Below are 22077 nucleotides of genomic sequence, written 5' to 3' on the forward strand. Positions count from 1 at the left end.
GTTTTGAGGGTGAGCCTGTGGGTGCCTCTACTTCCGTCCTATTTATAATGGAAGCACCATGGCCCTCTGTCAAGGCTGGGATCACGGCTTTGCCATTGCACGCGGTACCAATGCAGTTAGATATGTGGCGTCAGGGGGCCTCTTTCTTCTCTTGGAAGTCAGCACAACTCTTCTGAAACCTGTGGGGTTAAACTGTAAGCTCTCTGGGACAGGGTCAAAGTTTTGTTCTCTGAACAATGCTAAACTTGCTGGTGATTTGCAGCACTTCCATGGAAGAAATGGAGAAAGAATAATAGAGAAGTGCAAAAGCACTGTTACCTCAGAAGTCAGGTCTGGGAGTTTGCCAGCCGTTAGTCACTAATGAGGAGTAACGCCTTACGTGTACTGGTTTGGTTTGGTTTGTGCCGTCACAGTGCTCGGGTGCTTAAAAATCTCATGTCCGGTTGGAGCTAGGGATATTTTTTAACTTTGGGAGCCACAGAACTGCATGTAATGAGCGTCCCACCATGTCACAGGGACAATCCATAAAGCAAGGGGTATTTGAAACCCAACGCGTTCTTCTGCAGCGCGCTCAAAAAACTGCAACAGCCGTCTAAAAAGGGGGATTCAGGGAAGGCAGCTAATGCCCCGAGAAGTCACTTTTTCCTTTCTGCCTCACACCAAGTGTCCTCTTTCTCTCTCCTTACTGGCTGCGATAGGATTGTACAGGGCTAACTTTCTATTTTAGACACTTAACTTAAACAACCGCAGTCAAGCGGTGGGGCAAGGCTCTGGGAGCCAAATTCTGAATTAATTTTGCATAAACAGAGCTTTCTGCTAACACTTAAAAGATTTTAAATAAAAGCTCAGCAGTAGGGCGCTTGAGCTTCCATGTTGAACTTAAGTTAGTTCTTGTCTAATCCTCCTTTGCTTGAGTATGGTGTTAGATACGTGTGGTCTCTTGAGTTTTTTTTTTTTTTTTTTTTTTTACCGAAGTCATTCTTGATTTACAGCGGTCCAGTCTCAAGAGTCAGGCCGCAGTTTGGCGGATGTGTTGGATATGCAAAACATCACATTCTCGTGGCCAATTATTTGGTGCTGTAGGTTTAAGAGAGGATTCAGTTATGCTTGTTTCATTTGAAGAGTTGTGGTGTGTTGCTTTTTTTTTTTTTTTTAAATCACATCTCTCACCAGTAGAAAATAACATGACTGAAGTTGAAATAGCACTTCAGTTGCCTAAAGATTCTTCTTTGGGATTGACAGTTCTGCTGTGGATATAAGCCAGAGATTGCTGCTTGTGCTGAATTTTTTAGCTATCAGTTCGAATCATTTTGTTTTATTCCTGCAGAGATCTGCATTGGTTTTATTACTTGTGTCCAAACACTCGATCACGCCTTAATTATGTATGTTCACTTGTACAGTTTTTATATTGCACTAATGTAAGTTTCTTACTTAGAGAAGTGAAAAGCATGGTTACTCTTCCTATTAGCACTAACATTGAAATTGTGGGTGTTTGTACATATATGGGTAAAATTTTTGGATGCATATGGCAAATTCAATGGCTCAAAACTGTTTAAAAATGAGACACTGCCATGGGTTGTATTAGAGCACTCAAATACAGGAGCATATAAAAATCATTACTCGGTGCTTCTGAAAATCTTCTCTTTCCTCCCGACCTTCCAGTAGGCACTTGTCTCTCGTAGTTACAGATGGGTTTATTAAAACTGCGTAACAATATTTGTTACTGATTGCAAATTCGGTGGAATTTGAAAGGCGAGTTCAGCCTCCAATACATGATGTATTTTAGTGTTATATTTAGTGCTTGATAACGATACGCTTTGTGTAGCCCGTTGAAAATGCGAACGCCCCGCGCTGGAAATGATGTGTGCTAAGCTCCATATACGAATCTGCAAGTCAGTTTTCTTATTTCCCTTCTTCAGGTTAGAAACGAAGTCATTCTTGCAAACCAACATATTGATAAACTGTGAAAACGCAGCGAGGCTTCTCTCCCATCCCCGGTGTTTCCCCCCAGCAGATGTCTGAGGCGAGGCACCCTTTGAGTTGCGAAGCATCGAAGGGACAGCGTTGCACATCCGCCGGGGCGTTGTCTGACGCTGTGGCACTGGCGAGGGGGGTGAGACATGTCTGTCCCTTCGGTGGTGAAAAGCAGCAAAGGCAGGAGGCATGTGAAATCCTCTCGGCCGAGCAGGGAACGCCTTGCTGTGCCCGGCTGCGGTGGAGGAGTCCCGACGTGCCGGGTTTCCCGGCCTGATCCCCTGCGGCTCCCAGAAGGGTTCTGTGCCCGAAAGGGCTTGTCCTCCCTTCGCCCGGGCATGGTGCGCGTCCCTTCCCGTGGGCCGCAGGCTGCTGGGGACGCCTCTGCCACCCCTGGCCGGCTGGGGGGGGACAGGGCAGGAAGCGGAGCGGCGCTGAGCGTGGCCGGCCCGCGGGAGAGGTGCGCTGAACCCCCCGCGCCGCCCGGCTAGCGTCGCTTCCACCTGCCTGCCGCGGACGGTGCTCCGGGCCCAGCCGAGCCTTGGGCTTTTCGGGGGGAGAGCGCCGAGTGGGGCGCGACGCGCGACTCGCGTTGTCGTGCGGTCGCGTTATTGTACTGCCTTCAGAAGAGGCCGCGAGCGGGGGGGAGGGGGCGCGTCCCGCCGCCCTGTTCCCCGGCCGCCCCCGGGGAGGCAGCCAGCGCCCGGGCTGTTGCCAGCGCCCGCGTTGCCAGCGCCCGCGTTGCCAGCGCCCGCGTTGCCAGCGCCCGGTCCCGCTCCGTCTCCGCGCCTGTGCGCTGCCCCGGTGCCGGCTTCCCCTTCGCTCTGCCTCTGGCTCGCGGCCGGGGCCGAGCGCGAGGGCGGCGTGATTGGCTGCGAGCGCACGGATCGGCCCCGCGCGCCGGGGCTCACTCGCGCTCGCACGCGCACCCCACAAAAGCTCGCGCGGGCTGCGCCGGCACCGCTCAAAGCGGGGAGCGAGCACCGGGCGGCGGGGCCGCGACACCCCCGCCGCTCGCCGGGGCGCAGCCAGCACCGCGACGCGCGGGCGGTTGACTCCGTGGGGTTTCCTCCACCCCGCTTTTTTTTTTTTTTCCCTTCTTTTCCCTTTTTTCTTTTTTTTTTCCCCAAAAGGGGGAAACCCCGTCTGCGATTTATAGCGCAGCCCCGTCCGCACCCGTCGCCGCCGGGGGCTGCGTCGGGCCGAAACAAACTTCGCCGGGGGTCTCGGTCTTGCCCGCCCGCCCCCTGGCCGGGGCAGCCCGGAGGAGGGGGACCCCGGCGCCCGCCCGGCCGGGCCGGAGGGGCAGGATGGCGGCGTCGACCCGCTGGGTGCTGTGCCTGTGTCTGGGCTGGGGCTGCCTGTGCCTGGCGCTGGGGGACGGGCTGACGGCTCGCTGGGTCGGGCTGCGGCGGCGAGCTGCCCCGGCAGCAGCGCGGGGCGGCCGAGCCCGGGCCGCGGCAGGTGACTACGGCCCGGGGCTGCGGCAGGAGCAGGAGGAGCGGCGGCGGCCGGGGCGGCTGCAGCCGGGGGACGAGGTGTCGGAGCACATGCTGCGGCTCTACGACCAGTACAGCGGCGGGGGGCGGGCGGCGGCGCCGCGGCCCCAGGACCCGCCGGGGCCGCCCGGGCCGCACCTCCGCCGGGGCAACACGGTGCGCGGCTTCCGCCCGCTGGCAGCAGGTGAGTCCCGGGGCGCGGCGGGGCCGGGCTGCGAGTGGCCCCGCGGGCGAGGAGGGGCTCGCCGCGGCACCCCGGCCCCTCGGGAGCCGCAGAACCGCCCGCTTCGCCTCGGGCGTGCGAGCCCGTCGCGGGGGCGGCGCAGCGGGGCCGGCAGCGGGGCCGCGGCTGCTCGCGGGAGCAGGCGCCGGAGCCCGGGGGGCGCGGCGGGGGCGGGCATGGCCACGGCGCGGGGCTGGCCCGGCCCGGCCCGGCCCGGCCCGGCCCGGCCCGGCCGCTCCCCCCGCGGCTCGCAGGCCCGGCTGCGGGCGCGCCGCCGCCGCGAAGGGAAGGCAGGGCAGGGCAGGGCTGTCGGCCGGGAGCCCTCGGCGCTGGGCAGGCTAACCGCGCTGCCGCAGCGGCTCGCTGGGCAGGTGAACAGGTTCAGCTCCGCAAAACTGAAGGTAAGGGTCCGCCTGCACCCCCGCGAGTAGCGCTCGCCCTGCGCGGCAGCCGCGCCCCGAGCGATACAGCTGTCCTAGCGCCCGGGGAACTTGGCGCAGGGAGGAAGATGAGAAAAGGGTTAGAGAAGTGATGCTTCCTGCAGCAGCGGTCGCGTATTTCAGTATATAACGTTTACCTCGTCTCCCGTATTTTAGTTACTGGTTTATCTCTTCAGCTCTGCGTGCGCGTCTCTGCCATACGATATCCGAGTACCGCGTGAGGGAAGTGGAGTAATTCACGTACTCTCTCTGGAGTCTCCTTTTATCGGTGTTTTGCGAGTGTAGCTTCTGTCGAAACCGAGGGCTGATTTGCACATGATAGAGCAATAGTGTGGTTTGGCCATCCTTTAGACTGTCTATAAAGTGCGTGTTTTGAGACGCTGGTGACAGTACTGGCAATTAGGGGCAGCGGCAGATGGGTTTAGTTGAAGCACAATTCGTGCATGGTAAATACTGCATCTCGGCATCTTTGGCAGTGGCACTTTGATCTCTCCGTGTTTACAGACTGGCATGCACAGGTAGATTTATGGAAACGTAAAGTTACTTTTTGTAAGGGTGGGTGTGTGTATTTAACGTGGCAACATCCCAAAAGAACCGTGTCCTAGCGGAAAGGGAAGATGGCCCTGTCTTGGCACCGCATCCCCCAACTCCAGTGTTCTGCCTTTTGTGCATCTGACCTCTGCGAGGGCTGAGTGGAAATGCCAGAACCCAAACAAGACCCTCGCTGGGATACGCTTCCCAAATCCACTGCATGCCAAAAACTTGCTGTTTGTATGACAACTGTCACGCCATACGTAGCAGCCCCATTTGCCAGTCTCTTATTTTTCACTGCACTAGTGGATCGCCCCCATGGCTTTTTCACAGACAAGCATCTGCCAGTAAAACTGAGCGTTGTCTGGGCGTTTCAGTGACCTGCACTGATTCCTTCCTCTCCCAGAAACTGAGAGCTGGGTGCCAGACTTTCCTTAGGTTTCTTTGCGAGTCATTACTTCTGATTCTTCAAAGGCAGCAATGTCTATTGCAGGATAGCTCTGCACAGAGATCAAATACCAGGAATAAATGAAGGGCTTTGGTGTCTTAGGATTCAGCCCTATAAATGCTTTCTGTCATACATTACTGCAAGTATTTCTGCCCACGAGAGAGGCTTTAGAGGCGTAAATACCCTGGTTTTGGAGGATGGAGAGCTGGGACTCCCCGGCTGCTGCTCCTACAGAGTAATTCTCTTGTCTTTCTAATGTGACCATTTTTTGCAATCTAAAGTCTAACATACGTTGCTTTGTTCTGAAATATGCAGTTCCCTCACTGAAGGAGGGGAAGGTATAATAAAAAAAAAGAGGGGGGGGGTATAATAATCCCGGCAGAGCGATATTTGCTCCTTTAAGTATATCTGATTAAAGATATTTATTGTTCCAAACCTAGAAGGCCTTTGGTTGAAATCCCATCTCTGTGGTCTTTCTGATTATGTTTATACTCTCACTTGACATTGGGTGGCAGCAGTCCTATAAACACACTATTCACTAATCCCTTTCCTCCTCCTCCTCTAATACTTTCACAGTTCAAGTGCCAAAGCAATAAATTGGAAGTGGTTATAAGTTTTCTGACACTTTTATAAGTAGTTATGCAAAATATTTAACCAGTTAGCTGTTGTCTTTCTCTCACCATAGGCAGCAGCAGCTCATTTTGTGTGGTTATTTATGGCAGAGAAGTGCCTTTCCAGAAAGCCCTTAGATGAAACGTTCCTCGGGGCGGTGAGGGGAGTGAAAAGGCTTCTTCTGGTTTCTGACTTCTTCCTTGCACCCGACTGCCTGACCAGCCCTGCGATGGAAATGGCACATCGACAGCATTTTCCCTTTCGCGGTAGTTTGTTTCCAGATCCTCTGCTCTGACTGCTGCACTCCGCAGCTGCAAATTTCAGTCTCCTACAGGCTTCCCCTTGTCCTTAATGTGGCTGCATCAGTTAAATTAATAAATGATGTTGCCGTTACTCCTTCAGCACGTTGTACCATCCCCGCTGCCAGCCCCTTCAGGAGACAGCTTTTTGTCTGCAATGAGCAGAACTTCCCTAAGAATCTGCCTGTTTCTTCTGCATCTACAGCAAGAGGCCTTGAAGGAGATCTTCAGTGATTTCATTTGCAGTTTAACCACACATTTTGTAATTTAATCATGTATTTTCTGGAGATAAACTGTTTCTTTTCTGAAACACCTCTCTCAAATGTGGCTGTGAAACCTTTCTGTCCTTGCTTTTCCCCTTGGTGGGCTTCTGGGTTTTCTGCAGCACACGGGAAAGGCCTTTCCCAGATCCTCCAGGTAACCCACCAGACACATTTTTGAGACCCCGCAAGATAGAGTGTTGTGCGGTGAGACCAAGAACTGGTAGGATTTGTTGAAACTCATCCTTGTTTCTAGTCCAAGAAAAGCAGTGTTGCGTATGGTAGCTGCAGTCTTGTAATGGACAGCTAACAAGAAAGAACTGAGACGTGAATAGTCAAAAGAAGCATCCTAACAACTGTTAAATGCAAGTTTCTCTTTCTGTGGCTCAGTCCTCCGAGGGCGTAGGACGAGAGCTTCAGCCCTGCGTGGCCACCTCTGAAGTTTCCATCCTACGCTGCCCTGAAACCTCTCGCGCACCAGATTTCACGACTAGGCTGGATTATTAGCGGTCTGTTGTTTGGGCTGGGGGCTTTGGCTTTTGATTTTGATGAATGTTCATGCGATCTTCTAAGCAGGGAAATCTGTTTTCCGTTGATCTTGCTAAATTATCTTAAAACATAATTGTTCGCTTTGAGTCACTCAAAAAAGGAACCTCTGATGCCTGTGACAAAGCTGAAAGAAACCCCAGGCCCCACATCCATTACAATTGAAGTAAGGATGTACATCACTCACAGTATATCTAGTTACACTACAGCACTGCTCTCCCTCATTGACCTAACTCTTCTAATTTATGCCTCTGTATTTGAGTCAAAGGATGTTCAGGCCGTGATTTCTGTGGCAGCTGTGTCATTGTTGTGGGATGTTTCTGGGATGACACTAGCATCCCTTGTCTTGCTTAGGCCAGGCCTCGGTGAGCTCTGCTTCAGTAAAAATCCTAAGACAGAGCCTTTTCGGGTTCTTTACCTGTGGGTACCACAACAGCGAGTGGTTTTCCATCCCTTGTGACTCTTAAAAAGACAGCTAGCAAGAAGGTCAGATGATACGTGAGTTAGGGCGGAATACTTCGATGCTTCTGGCAAGCGTACTCTTAAACTACGGTCGAGTCTGTGCATCGGTTTCTGCACACGACCGTTCTTTTCTCCTGCCAGTTAGTGAAACCACTGAATGACCAGACCTCCAGCTGATATAAATCTGCTTACCTTCAGTGCTTCCCGTAGAGGTGTGCTGATCTGCAACTTCTGAGGCTCAGGATCTGGAGGAAAGATACAGCGTGGAATAAATAAAAGAGAGCGGAAAGATAAAAGCCTCAAACGCAAGACTTTCAGTTTGCTTTTGAAAGCACTTTTAATCATAGCATCGCTAAAGGAACATGTCTTGCAAATGAGTCATTTAAAAAACTTGACCTTAATTGGAGGGTGCCGCTAACAATGTTATAGTAAAGCTATACAGTCAGAAATTACTTTAAACTCTTTTTTATTGACTGAATTTCAAGTAATTTTAGGTATTACACCTACCCCTAGGCCAATTCTTGTGGTTTAAGAACTATGTTCTCCTCCTTTTCAAAACGCCTTTCTTTCCTTTGTTGTGGTTATGAAATGCCCACGCAAACAGGGAAAACCAACTACTGCACAGGGAAACCAGCTAGTCACCGGCCACCATCGGCCTGCAAAACCCAGTTCGGGCCAAATTCTGGCCTCTTTGAGCTCTAGTAACGTTAAGGGTCTTTTGTAACAAGAGCTTTAAAAATATTCAGGCAGGAGACGGTGGGGGAGGGGGGTGTTGGGGGGGCATGAGGGTTTTTGGGAGTTTGTTATTTTGGTTTGGGTTGGGTTTTTTGCTGTACCCCTTTAAAGAAAATGCAAGCAGCAGCATCCTGGTAGTTTTTAGGCAGAAGGAACTTGAAAACCGTTAAGCTGTGATTTCTCTAAGGCAAATGGGCAGGATCTGTAGGTTTGGCCTCTCAGGACCAGAACCAGAATTTTAATTTTCTGGTTTCTGTTACCGCCTGTCTCGCTGTGCTGTCATGCACGTGGATGACCCGTGCTCACAGTCCCCAGTCGGTCACAGTTTCTAGAGCATGTCGCTTCACGTGTGAAGAATTCCGGTGTCAAGGGGACAGACTGCACACAATTTGGTTTTCATACAGCCGACCTACTGCCACCAGCTGAAGTGGAATTAATCATGTCTGTGAGAAGGAGAAGAGTCAGCTTTTCTTGTTCCCCTTCCCAGATTTGTGTACTTTATTGATGCAACCTCCTTACTTGCTTAGCCTATGCTAGCTTCAAGTTTGATGCTGCGTTTAGTTTTCAGACCTGCTGTGGTCTTTCTGCTTAAAATATATAGAAGAGAGATCATTTGTCCGCTGTGCAGCACATTTATGATGCACAGTGTGTATATTTGTGGTTTTCATATCATAAAATCCACATGTCGGTTAGATCCTGACCATGCACCATTGCTGCTTCTTGAAGTTCTGAAGTAGTTCATAGCTTTAATCAGAGTGGTGGACTTTTTACTTTTTTATATCAAGTTGCTAGCTGCTATGACCTTACCTGCTTTGCTAAAAGAATTAATAAAACTAGCTTGGCACCAAGTCCTATGCTCTTTAAAAAGAGAGGACCGGATCCTATATTTTTCTTTTGCGAAATATGTAAATTGCTAAGGGGGAAGCAGCAATCGAGTAAGAGCAAAGGTGGGAGAAAAGAATAAATCTGGCTTCCAAATTTGTCTTCCTGTTCTGGAACTTGTTCCCATTTCCAGCTCTGAGTGAACTTTTGTAGCTGGCCTATGAACCCATGAAAACCAAGTTTTACAACGGAAACACTGATACATTCTTAACTGTGCGCTGGCACAAGGGCGCCACTTTAATATCTCATTTAAATGATGGCTAATGATGACTATATAACTAAATAGTCCTCGTTATTGCATCCTTTTTCACCCGTGGGATAAATTTGGCAGTCCATAAAAATGTCAGTGCATCCTCTATAAAGGTAAACACACCGCATGTTAGCAGACTCGTTCCAGCTTGTTGATGCCTGGAAATGCCCCTTGTAACATGAATATGTTCATGCCGGTGATGTCAGTCTCCACAGACCTACTGCTTTTTCTTAAAATACCTTTTTAATGCCAGTAACAGGCAATCTATACAGCTGCGGGTTATTGCAGGAAGGTGAGGAAGCATGGGCCGTGCCTCTGAATCGGTGGGTACAAGTGCTTCAGCTGTAGTGCTGTGAGCTGGGTCGCTTTCTAGTCTGAGCTATCAGTAAATAAGCTGGCACCTCCGATAGCCCAGACAGCGAGTGATGGCCCACGCTGACTTGGCGTCTGGGTGACAACCACCTGTGTGATAGAGTAAGGCTTTTCTGCTTTACGCCTGGAGAGACCGTACCTTGCCTCTTCCTCCGCCCCAGAGAGCTCTGTTGTCACTTGTGCAGGAGACTGGGAAAGTGACGCTGGCCCAGTACAAGCTCTGCCATGGTGCTACTGGGGTCTGGGTTTCGTTCGAGCAAGGGGAGAGCGCACAGGTGAATAATGACTCGCATATGGGCCGAGGAGGCCAATAAATCTGTAGCCTGTCTATTTAACTGCATGTACCTTCCAAATTATATTCTACGTGAATACAAACAACGAGACGTTCTCCTCGTCAAGTACCTTTCTGCCCAGCTCGTGGCTGCTGCTCCAAAGCTGTACACTGTAAAGCGAGCAATACTTACAGTGTAGCGATGCTGTGTCTTACCTATTGCAGTTCAAAAGAGCTCTGTCATGCAGAGCTTGGTCTTGAAAATTCCTCTTCAGGCTGGCAGCAACATACGGTGATCCCTTGAAGGGGAGCACAGATTGCCTTTAAAATCTGGCCTCAGAGTATCTGGAAGGTAGCAGCGTATTCCTTGCATATATCTGGAAGGTAGCAGCATATTCCTTGCATATAGCTCTGTTGCACATACTTTCCCTTTGCTTGTTTCCTCTTAAATCTTCTCCTCCTTACATGCTTTGTTGCTGAGAAGTCTTCTGCGTTTCCTATTTTGTACTACAAAAGAGCAAAGCTGAGTTAGCAGAACTCACTGTAAGTAAGAAAGAACTAAAAGACTTAGCTCAAGTAGTGGTGCTCGGATAGAAATCTGCTGCTCGCAGAGTTGGGAAGTGTATCGAGTGAGCCAGGGAAGTTACCGCTGCTCAACTAATACTGAGTTGCTACCGAATTGTATTGCATACTGCTGCAAATGAGTGCGAGGTTTACTAAGCACAGCTGCTCAGAGACAGCAGACAGAATCTTGCCAGGCAGTAAGGTGGTGGACCCGACTGCGAGTTCGCTCCAGCGGCTGCTTGCAGCGCAGGGACACCCAGGGTTCGTAACATCTTCCCACCGCTGCTGGATCCTAAGAGCCAGCCCAGGCAGAGGGGGACCTTCTGTCCAGCATCCCTCTGAAGGGTCATATTCAGCATCAGGTCTTTGTCTATATCTGCAACAGACCATTTCTTGTCTGGGCAGCTAGCACGAAGAAAGCTGCTGCCAAGCTGCTGTTTTCGCCGTTTTTGTTTGATACTGAAAACATAAGAGAAAAGCTATTGTGATGCCATGATCTTCTAGGGCATGGGTTTCTGGGCCTGTGTTTTACTTTCCTTCACCTGCAAAGCTGACTTTATCCCTCTAGACCAATATAGGGCTTGGTTGCGAGGAGATCTTGTTGCCTCTGAGACCTTAAAGGTCTTGTTATAGAGGGCAAACCGGCCAGAGGCCTTAGCTGGGCTTAGTCGGTCTGCCTCACTCCACCAGCTGCTGAGCAGTTGTTGATGGACTTCACCCTGTGGTTTGGCCCCTTCCTCCGCTCCATGTGACATGGAGCTATTGGTGGCAGCCTCCTAGGAAATACCATTTACTGAACATTGACAAGGTATTAGAATTAAAGCCCTTCTTGGATTTGGCTTTGGTTTTTGTTTGGGGTTCTTTGGGATTAGGGAGGGGGGAAATCAGTCAGTCGAACTGTTTAAATGAGAGGTGTTATCAGTGTCATTGTAAAGACTAAAGCCTCAGCTCACGTCAGTCAGTAAAACTTCACTGGCGCCAGTAGAGGAAGCTGGATGAGGCTCAGGGAAAGCTTCCTGCATCACAGTGAAATCTGGTTAGATGCTACTCGATACCTCCTGACGTTGCTGAAAAGTTTAAACGATGCTCCTGACCTTGGCTAATAGCTTAAACTACGTTATTGTCGAGACAGAATTTCAGCGGTTCCTGTCCTCTGGGTTTAAGGACAATGTTTCATTTAAGTGAAATGAAATTTTCCTGAGGAAAAGGTGCATTCGTAGATATTTTAAAGCTGAATCTTCCTTGACGTGTCTCATTTTTAAGGGTAATGATTAGCCTGGGGAATGCTTATTTCAGTGCATTGCTCACATTTGAGAGTCAGGTATCACTGTCGCGCAACAGATGTGTTTGACACCGTGTTCCTAAGTTGTGACACAAACCCAGGTCACACAGTTGGGCTTTTCTGAGCCGGAAGCCAGCAGATCCGAAGGCATCTGTGCTGACCACTGGTAACTGGCTCCAAGATGATTTTGCAGACTGAATGATGGGAAGACGCTTCAGAGCCATTTGGGCCTGGAGGTCATTCGGTAAGAAAACAGCACCACCTACTGCAAGCACTTACTCTTGGGTGCGGAGTTAAATACCGAGAGTGGCTTCTCGGGTTTTGCTTTTAATCAAAACTATATATTCCTCCTGCGTCTGTTTCACACCATCTAGGGTTTCTTTATAAACAAAAGCAGCTTGTTTTGTGTTCCACTACAATATGCCAATTTAGAACAGGCAGTATTTGTTAACCGGAATTCTTATTAAAAATTAAAATCAAAACTTGTCATTCAACATACAACAGTGATTCAAATAATAACTTCTTTAACAGGCGCTCATGAGACATCATAAATTCTGGTTCCTATGACTGATGTACTTAGTACTCTGCCAAATTACATATTAACCTTATTATATTAGTGATTACAAACCAAGGGGAGGTCAGGTCCTCATATGTGCTTAGTACAAATGTAATAAACAGCCGGTTTTGGCTTGAGGAATTAAAAGTAGGATTGAATTCAAATAAAATATAGTTCCCCAGGCATAAGTAATAGCTAGAAATTGGATGGGTTTGGTACATTAGTTAGTTTTCATCTATTGGGAACTTACCGATGTGATCCACCATTGGGTTGGGCTGCATGTGTAAGCAAGGGTGTCTTCCATAAATGATTGGGCCTTTTTTCCCCTGTTTCACTGAGAAAAGCGTATGTTGTTTTTCCCCTAATTTCATGAAGCAATGCATGTGATATACTGGGGAGAAGGGATCCGTCTTTCTAGTGAGACCGATTCCTGCTTTTTTCAATGTATCGGTTAGAATATTGACGAGAAAAAAGTGTTTAGACGAAGAAGCCACTTGGATCGTTGGGGTGGGGATGGAGAGGCAGAGGGAGCATTCGGTCTTTTGCTGGACTTACCTGAATGGCATTAGCAGTTGGGCTGTCGCAGGCTGGAAGCGCAGAATGTCACCCAGAACATAAAGCTGTCAAAATCTTTGAGAGATCAGTACTGGAAATGATGTTTTCACTTGCTTGGGCAGGGGACTTAGTGCAGTGTTTTGAGGGTGGAAGCAGGGAGGCTGTTCTTCCCTAGTCCACGGGCATCTCTATGCTTGTCATTGCTTGGAATTAAAAAAAAAAAAAAAAAAAGAGCAAAACTCTTGGAAAATTCTGTAAACTATAACGTCTCTTCAGCCTCCGGAAAGGGTTTTGGCATGCCGTGATGTCAAAGAAGCGTTTAACTCCGTGTTCCCTTGTTTTCCTAATGTGTTGGGTTGTTTCCAGCCCTTTGGGGGGCTGCAGACCATACCTTTGCTTTACTGTATTTGACTTTTCCATACAGCCTGGTTTTATAGCTCTCAATAGCACCTTAACATTTGAATCTATATTTCTCTCACTCTGAAGGACAGACGTAACTGCAGTCCAAGCAGGAAATTTTAAAATAAAAATTAAACCTTACCCCCAAGCCTTTCTGTTGCACCCTACAGGGGATTAAAGTAGTCAGCCATGTGTTTTCACAGATCAGCCTGTGTTAGGAGTGCATCTTTGGCTTTGTGCTAGATACATGCGGTTAGGTTGACTCCTCTGATTTCACAGCTGCGGAAACCCCGCTGTCCCCCGTGTCCCTCTAGTCGATACACCAACATCCCGACCGTGAAGAAGGATTGTCCTTGCCTTGTTTCCCTCTGCACAGAGGCAAGTGGGTGCGTTTTGCCACCACCACCCCCTAAAACCAAGACAATTTGGGTTGGCTTCCTTTTGGTTATTGGGCTTGCTCTTGTACAGTCCACCTACCTTCAGCTATACTAGTAAATACTTTCTAACTCTGACTGGCATGAAAACTGATTAAATACCCTAGGTGGAATGACTAAATTTACCCAGTGTAATTCAAGCAGTCCTGGGCCTGATTATTCTAGAGGGAAACCGGGGTTGCAATTAGTGTCTGACTTGGCCAAAAGGCTGTCAGGCCAGCTCGTGTGTCTTCAGCTCATTATAAATGGTGAATTGTCTCTTGCTCCAGAGCTGACACCCAAGCCTTAAAAATGATTAAACGGTGCTTCTATCCTGGTGTTTCTGTCTCCCCACATCTCTAAAGGCGAGCCGCGTTCCTTCTTTGCGTGCAAGGCTGTTGTTAATAACTTTATACTTCCTTCTGTGCCCAACTCTAACCTTGCCGTTGTGAAGGGCTCTGGGTCATGAAGACCCAGTTGCACGTGCAGAGGTCACTGACCACTTGAGGGGCCAATAAATTGGTCTTATTGTAATGGAGGAATGGTTAATATCAAGAGGAAACATCCTTTGTCACACAGGATTTCCATTTGTCTTGTCGCTTAGCTTTTGAAATACGTACTGCTTTCTATGTTTGCTTTCCTGTTTTGCATCCTGATATTCATAGGTAGCTGTACGAAATGTTACATGGGCTTGGGTCCCTCTTTAAGAGTCTCTTTGACATCTTCAGAAGCTAAGAGTAAAGGCCACACAGGCCCCAAGTCCCTGTCTTGTAGGTGAGGCCCGGATCACAGTGGAGCAGAGTGGAAGGTTTAAAGGAAGCGGCTAGGCTTTTTTTGCATCGAATGGCTTGGCAATCAGAGCTTCGGTGACTTACCTGGCAGCACACTTGAATGCCTGTGGCAACACTGAGAATCACGCCCCGTTTGAATCCAGGCTTTCCCTCTTCCTCACTGCCACGTTGAGCCTCTACTAGCAGGGAAGCAAATCTTTTCTTTCCAACTGAGGCTGTGGCTCAACAGGATAATGGAAGCTTACGGACAATCCAGTGCCCAGTGAAGCCAGTGGGAGCCTTTCTGCAGCTTCGGCTAGGTCTGGGCTAAGGCATGGTTCAGTGCCATTGATGTCCCGTTGATGTCCCAATTGTCTTGGACAAAGACAGACAATTCTTTAGTCAGGACAGGGTAGCCATAGTCACCTAAGTGCATTTTGAGAGGGAGGGTGTTGGAAATGTTACAGAAAGAGGAAAACAAAAGAGCAAAACCTTACTGTGGTGTCGCTCAAATTTCTGGATGATAGATAAAGTCTTCAGTGCGTCTGTTACCAAGCTGTGTTCCTGTGACCTCCTTTGTTTCCTGAAGTCAGAGGAGTAGTAGGAAATGCGTGAGTACTTCTGGATGGAGATAGGTATTACAAGGAAACCAGATTGCAAGCGTGTGATTTATGGTCAGCAGTTTACCAGCTTGGGCGTTTTTCTGAATGGTGGCCTAAACCTGTTCCCACAGCGCTGCGTGAAAATTTCTCATGAACTTAATGTATAACCTAGAAAGCAATGTGCTCGGTGCTTTCTCTATAACGTTTTGAAATGCTCATATTCTTACCTAAGTATTTCTTCTTCTAGGGAGCCCTGAAAGCCAGGAGATGTATGTTTTTAACCTGACATCACTCACCGAGTCTGAAAACGTCTTGTCAGCTTCGGTGTATTATTATATTGGTGATCTGCTGCATGCTAAGTGGAACTGTTCTCAGCCTAGAGGCTGTTCTCGTCACGGGCACAGGAAACCTGAAATTCAGATACATCTTTCAGTTTGGACCTTTCCTTCTGTTGGGAACCAGACTCGGAGCCTGGGACATTTCCTAGTAAATGTCTCCACTGCTTACCAGGATGTCCTCTCCTGGCAGTGGAAGGATATCACTCAGCTCCTGCATGAAGCAAAACAAAACAATGAACTCCTGATCAGTGTCAAAATGGATCTGACCAGCCATCGCCCCTGGAAAAGGGCACCTTCTCGCCATGAACCCTACATTCTGATTTATGCCAATGATTCTGCTATTTCAGAGCCAGAGAGTGTTGTCTCTAGTTTGCAAGGGCACCGTCATCCTCTGGCAAGGGTCTTTGCCAGGCCAGAAAACCATGTGAGGAGCAGCCTCGGGAAGCGGCGGCGAAAACGCTCTGCAAACGTCCTGTTGCCATTGCAGAATAACGAGCTTCCAGGAGCCGAGTACCAGTACAATGAGGATGAGAGATGGGAAGAGAGAAAACCCTATAAAACTTTGCAGCCACCGTTAGCAGAGAGGGCAAAGAGCAAGAAAAAGCAGAGGAAGAATCACCACCAGAAGAGCCAGACTCTCCAGTTCGATGAGCAAACGCTGAAGAAGGCGAGGAGGAAGCAGTGGAATGAGCCAAGGTATTGTGCCCGGCGCTATCTCAAGGTGGATTTTGCAGACATCGGCTGGAGCGAGTGGATTATTTCCCCTAAGTCCTTCGACGCCTTTTACTGCTCAGGGGAATGCCAATTCCCAATTCCAAAGGTACGGTCTTTATTGATTCTTTTGCACTGTCTGTTACTGTAAACTATGCGTTTTCTTTCCTGCGTCAGTAGAAGGCAGCTGGTCACCCGTTACATGTTTGGATCTAGTAAATAAGTGATATCTTTGTCTCATGCTGCAAGGAGTAGTGGTTAGAACAGCTAGTAAAAATACAGGCTTGTAAAGGTAATTAAAAAAATATTACGTGGTATTAGTTTTTTGTCCAGAACCCAAATTGCCATAAAACATTTCCTGAATAGTGCTTATGATGTGCGAACTTGTTATTAACCTGTTTAATAAACATAATACAAGCCAGATCCAGAAAATTGCTTATTAGACAGTAGTCGTTATGCCTCGAAGGAGTCTCTGCTGCCAGACCCACGCTGGGGTCAGTTGGCATAGCACACTCTAGGAAGAAAGCGTGCCTCATGAGGCATGACTGTCACGGTGACAGAGATACGCTGTGGAACTACAGGAGCGGCTGGGACGCTCTAAGTGTAAGCAAAAGAGTCAGACGAATCCCTTCTGTGACAGACCGAGTGGATCCAAAAGCAGTGGGTCCTGGCCAACTGGCTTTTGAAATATCCTCTGGTTTTTATGAGATTGTTGCATGTGAGTACCAGGAAAGGGTGATGTGCTCCTAGCCCTGTGACTTTGGTGGATGAACCAAATCAACTTAAAATCAAATGCCCGATGTCATTATTAGCAGCATGGACTCCCCTGGAGTCTACCGAAACCTGAAAGGAGGATGTGGTATTTGAGGCTGGCCTAAAATGAGGGGAACGCACAAATAACACCTACAGGAAATGTCAGTAAAGGTAGGGCTTTTGGTCTCACTGCAACCTCACGTTCAAGAGTCTTTATTCTTGCCACAGTGAGGCCTTAGCAGTTGGTTCCAAAATTTATGTGGCATGTCAGTGGCTTAAGGACCCAAGGGAGTCACCCTTTGAAAATGACGGGTGGATAAATGTAGCAGGGGGCGTGGAGCCCAGAGAAAGCAAGCTGAGGAAGGCAGGAGTCTCTCTTTGAAGGAGGAGATGACTTACCCGACTACCTCCAAGTGCAATGGCAGGTTTTCAGGTTTCGGATCAAAGGGAAAAATGAAAGGCAACAGGAAGAGATAGAGTCATTACCTTTGAACACATTGCACTGGGCCTTTTACTTTATTGTTGATGGGAACCGTGCTCTCTCAAACCAGTAACTCAGCATACGGGTTAGAAATTTTAAAAGCGCCGGACCTGAACTTCTTCAGTTCTAACTTTAAGGACACATAAATTATAAAAATGCCTGCTGTATCCCTCTGCTTAAGACTGGATTAGCATTTCCAGTTGCAGCTTTAGGTATAAAAACTTCATCCTAAGCATAAAAGAGTGTTGCTCTGATTTTTGTTTAGGAGAAAATGGTACATGATACTTAAACCAGAAGACTTCAAGTAATACAATGCAAAGGAGTACCAAAAAAAAAGTGTCTCCAGCTCAGCTGATCCTGGCCTTTAAAATATTCTTCACTTAAAATGAGATGCCTGCTCTGGGCTACCATCAGTATTACAAAAGAAACAAAGCAGAGTCAAGTACGCATCGGACAATCAGTGATTCTACTGGAGGACAATTTCAGTCAAGTTCCTCTGTATTTCTGATGATAGGAAAAAAAATAATGTGTAGCAGCTTCTTAGAAGGGCTTGCGGGTATCTTGTCATAAGTCCACAAGTGCTTAGGTTCCCGTTTCCTAACGTTATTGGGTCTGGCTCTTTCGGCTCTGAAAGAGGTAAACGATAGTTCAGGTGCTGATGAACTCCTAGGATCTAGCATTTGCTAGAGAATAACCGTTTCAACCCAGTCACTAGAATTTTTTTTTTTTTTTTCCCAGTGGGCAGACATGCAAAATAGGTTTCTACCTTCTGAGGCAGAAAAGCTCTCTTTTAATAGTCAATACATAGCATATATTTCAGGGTTAGCCTATGCCTGATGCAGAGACTGGGAAGAACCCCCCTTTGCCTGTAGAAGAGTCTGGATCAAACCTCAGATTGCTCAATAACGTGCATGCTCAAGAGCAAACACGGCTTTCTCAAAAACTGTTTTAGTTGTAGTGGTTTTAGAAGCCCTTGTTACTGGTCTCTCCTTGCTCTGACTGAAATCTAATCCTGCCGAGAGCTGATGGGAAATAACAAATTTAAGACAGAAAGCAAGTCTCTCTTTAAGAGTCAAGGTGAGACTTTGAGAACACAGATTTTCTCCAGCAGCAAAAAGTGTAATGTATCTTCATGGAGATGAAGAAACTCCCAGAAACCAACAGTAGCGTAATGATAAAGAAGCACTGTAATAAAAAGGTTCCTATTCCTTACACAGAGCCTTTGTTAGCACCTGCAACTGGAAAATCCTTAACCTGTTCTATAACCTCAGGGCATAATTCCCAGAGTAACTTCAAACCTCTGGAAAGAAACACAGTTTAGTACCAGTGGTTCTGAAGAGGCAAAAATAAGTTTAACTGAAGTTTAAAGTTAACATTTGACACTCTGAGGCATGAGAGGGAGGTACGAACAGCGCACACGGCTGAAGGGTAGTTAACAGGTATTGCTCGGGTGAAAGAGCGGCTCCAGTTTTGTCTGTGAGTTGTCCGTCTTGGGGTCATTCCCCTGATGTAATAACACTGTGCATCAAAAGATTTTTCTAATGTACAGAGTCAAACTTTTTCCTGCCAAATTCGGGTTCTGCTTTCCTGCAGATAGTAGCATTGGCCTCTGAGATGTCATAGTTTATCTCCATCTTCTCAAAGAAGTAGACTTGCAGTACTGGCTACTATTATCATGGTAACTAAGTCTAGCAGTCTCAAAGGAGTGTTCTTCCTCCTCCTCTTCACCCCTCTGCGCTACCTGGGATAGGCACGTACACACTATCGGAAGTGGTCCCTGCTCCGGGAAAAGCTTATAGTAGAAAAAAGGTGAGAAATAAACAGGAGAGATGGGTAGACAAATAAAGCACAGAGTTTAAATTACTTTGCTGACGTGAAGCAGAAGGTCAGATTGCCGTGAACTAAGCCTGTAGCGCGGGCCTGCAAGGCCATAACCAGGACACCAATTTTCTTCTACAAATTCCTACTAAAAGGCCGAATCCTGCCTTTTTGTGTGAAACTCTCTAGACTCCGCTGGGTGAAGAATTGTAGCGGCAGAGCGTTATAGTTATTTAGACACTGTGAAGCTGAATATTTGCTGTCATGCACTGCAGAGAGAGCTAGTTCGTTGAGAGAGCAGGTTACTGAAACCTGTTGTGAGTCTCCCTGAAAGCAATTGGTAGACTTCTGTCCATGTTGGAATTCGAAGTGTTCCTTTTGCTTTTTTAATCGCAAAAACCGAAATGACCTTGTTTTCCGAAGAGAATGAAAAGCTACATTATATAAAAAGGTGAAGCGAGCATCTTCTAGAGCCACGTGTTATTCTTGAGCCTTGCATAATATGTGGTGCTACTAATAAGACGGTGTTTGCAAAATGATACTGTAACCATCAGGCAATACCAAACTAATCTGTGCCTATGGGTATATCACGTTCCCTTGCTGAGGGCGAGCTCCTGAAGTTGACAACCTGTTGGGTAATGAAGAACAGATGTGCCTCTTACCGCCCCTTTCCCCCTCCAAATGTTCTGGCCTTAGCCTTTCCCTGATTTCAATTAGCTGGTTTGACTGCATGTGTTGGGCTTGCGTAATGCCACAGAGCGTACAGGCCAGGCAGACCCTCTCCCAGGTCAGGAATGAATGCTCATAACTGACATCATTTGCCCTGCTCATAATACGTCTCTAATGAAATTCAGCAGGGCAGCGTGTCTCCCAAGGATGCGAGCAGCTTAGCAGGTGCAGCCTGCGCCACAGCTGGACTCATTCACAGATTTGGCAGTTCGGACTCGGCTCGGCATTTTTGCCTCCCACTGCTCCTCTCGGGCTCCCCTGCTTCTCCCCTCCTAAAAGGAAATCTCTGCCTGCTTTTCATGACCGTGCGCCGGACGGAGCGTAGGCGGCCCACAGGCAATGGCCTAACTCGCCCCCTTGTGCAGGGCTTTATGCCAGTTCAGTACTCCGAGGGGGATTTCGGTTTTCTGAGAAGCACGCGCCTTTGGATTTTACTCCGGTCACGGTTAAATTCCCGCTGGCAGAAGCAGAGTTATGCCAAAGCTGGTTATCCTCAAGAGCGCACCTGAAGGGCCAGGGGCACTTGAAGAGGGACTTCAAGTCAGTACGGAGGATATCCTGTATTGTACGATGCCCAGATCAAAGAGAGCTACTTCTTTTTTCATACAATGACAGAATGTATCCGGGCTGTTCCCACTGGCAGCCAAGGCAATACTTGAAATCAGTTCTGTACAATTTAGCATTTTAGTGGTATGGATTCCATATCTGAAGGGAAGGGTTTCCGATGAGACCTTAATACGGCATATTCGGAGACCTGTTTTTAATTCCAGTACTACTGGCAACGGGAAATAGGGTCTCAAGAGATGTTTTATCTTCTGACGTCTGATCAGCAGGCTTAGGAGATCTGTTTGGCTCCCAGTTATTTTTGTGGAGAATGCTGCACTGCAGCTGAGTAAGGAAACCAACCTGGATGCTACCGGAGTTTTCGCTTGCTTTTTCAGGCAGAAATGATACAGAAATCCAAATTGTATGCTAATCTAAGATGTTGTTGAAATCCCTTTCAGCTACTCCTGAGGAGTATAGGTAGTCTTGAATTCAAAACAAACAAACAAGCAGAAATGTCTTTCTTGAGATCAGCTATCTAGATGGAGAGTAATTAATGTCTTTGTAACCATGCTGGGAAACCTACATTCGTTAAGAGGATGGTGCAACGAGCTTTGCGTTTGTCTTTTAAACCCCTGCATCTCATTCATCCGATAAGCTATGATAGTAAAGTTAACCAGCAACAGGGGGAAAAGATCAGGGTCTGTGTAATGTCTGCATTTAAAAGGGACTTGGATTCTGAGTATACTTGAGAAAATTCCGAGTCTCAAAGGATAAACAGAAGCAAGGGATGTGCAGGATTGGCACCGTTTGTTGATCAGCCTTCCTGCAGGTGAAATAGGTTCCTCATGAGAAGAAGAAAAAACATTCAGATCTTGTCTAACATGCACATAAAGAATAGCTGAATGCTCCCCAGTGAATCCTTCTCAATTCTGTGTCAAATGGTTCCAGTTCTCTCTTGAGAGGAGTTTCAGCAACATGATATGGAAAAAGTCCGTTCTGATCCATTTCTGTTGGAATTCAAGGAACAGCTGTCTGCATGAGAAAGAAGGAAAACACAGCTGGCATTAGTCGTGAGCTACGTTGCCGTAAGTAGGGACAGGTTAGACATCCGTGTGTATTGCCAGCAGAATTAGAAGCACCTAATCCTAAATGTACTGACACACTACACAAACGATACAACGAGCCAGAATCTCACAGTTCTTCCTGTGCTTTTTGCATGCAAGGTCATTAAGACTTGCACTTCAGGTAGGTAAATATCTAACCCTTAAGACTGATTTTTCCAAAAGCACATCATCTCTCGTTGCAGCAAAACTGCCAATTGCACGTTTGGCCGAATTGATCTTGTTCCACGTATTTCTCAGTGGCATCTGACTGAGCATATTGAGCTGTGTGATTCCCAGGTTCTACGTGTAAGAAGAGCTCTAAAAAGCATTGTTAAAGTTCCACTCTTACAAAACCAAAAGTCTTTGGCTAAAAACTGCATCTTGTACATTTTTCATGCTCGTCTATCTTTCCTACAGATACTTGGATTTGGAAGGGTTTGGAGGTTCAGTGGTAAAACTTAGTATTTTTCTTTTCTATGAATATGGTCATTTTTATTTTCATGAGTCTATTAACGTATTCTGGTTTTGTGAACAAACACAGTTATCTCACTGGTCAGATTTGCTTTTTGTTCATATCAAACCCAAGTGCGTTCCTATTTACATGAGTATAAATTCAGAAAACTTTGTCCTTTGGAGAAAAATCTCACCTTAAT

General features: G+C 47.6%; 1 protein-coding gene across 1 annotated transcript in view; it reads left to right on the top strand.

Annotated features, from left to right (window-relative positions):
* Nucleotides 1-22077, top strand: part of BMP3 (bone morphogenetic protein 3) — a 293614-nt gene that overhangs the window by 265867 nt on the left and 5670 nt on the right. The window contains exon 6 of the mRNA XM_075501377.1: nt 15193-16103. Coding sequence (XP_075357492.1) covers nt 15213-16103 — 891 coding nt within the window. The 5' untranslated portion in view covers nt 15193-15212. The remainder of the gene's footprint in view (nt 1-15192; nt 16104-22077) is intronic.

Source organism: Mycteria americana, chromosome 4 (genome assembly GCF_035582795.1).
Source record: "Mycteria americana isolate JAX WOST 10 ecotype Jacksonville Zoo and Gardens chromosome 4, USCA_MyAme_1.0, whole genome shotgun sequence".
Classification (NCBI taxonomy): Eukaryota; Metazoa; Chordata; class Aves; order Ciconiiformes; family Ciconiidae; genus Mycteria; species Mycteria americana.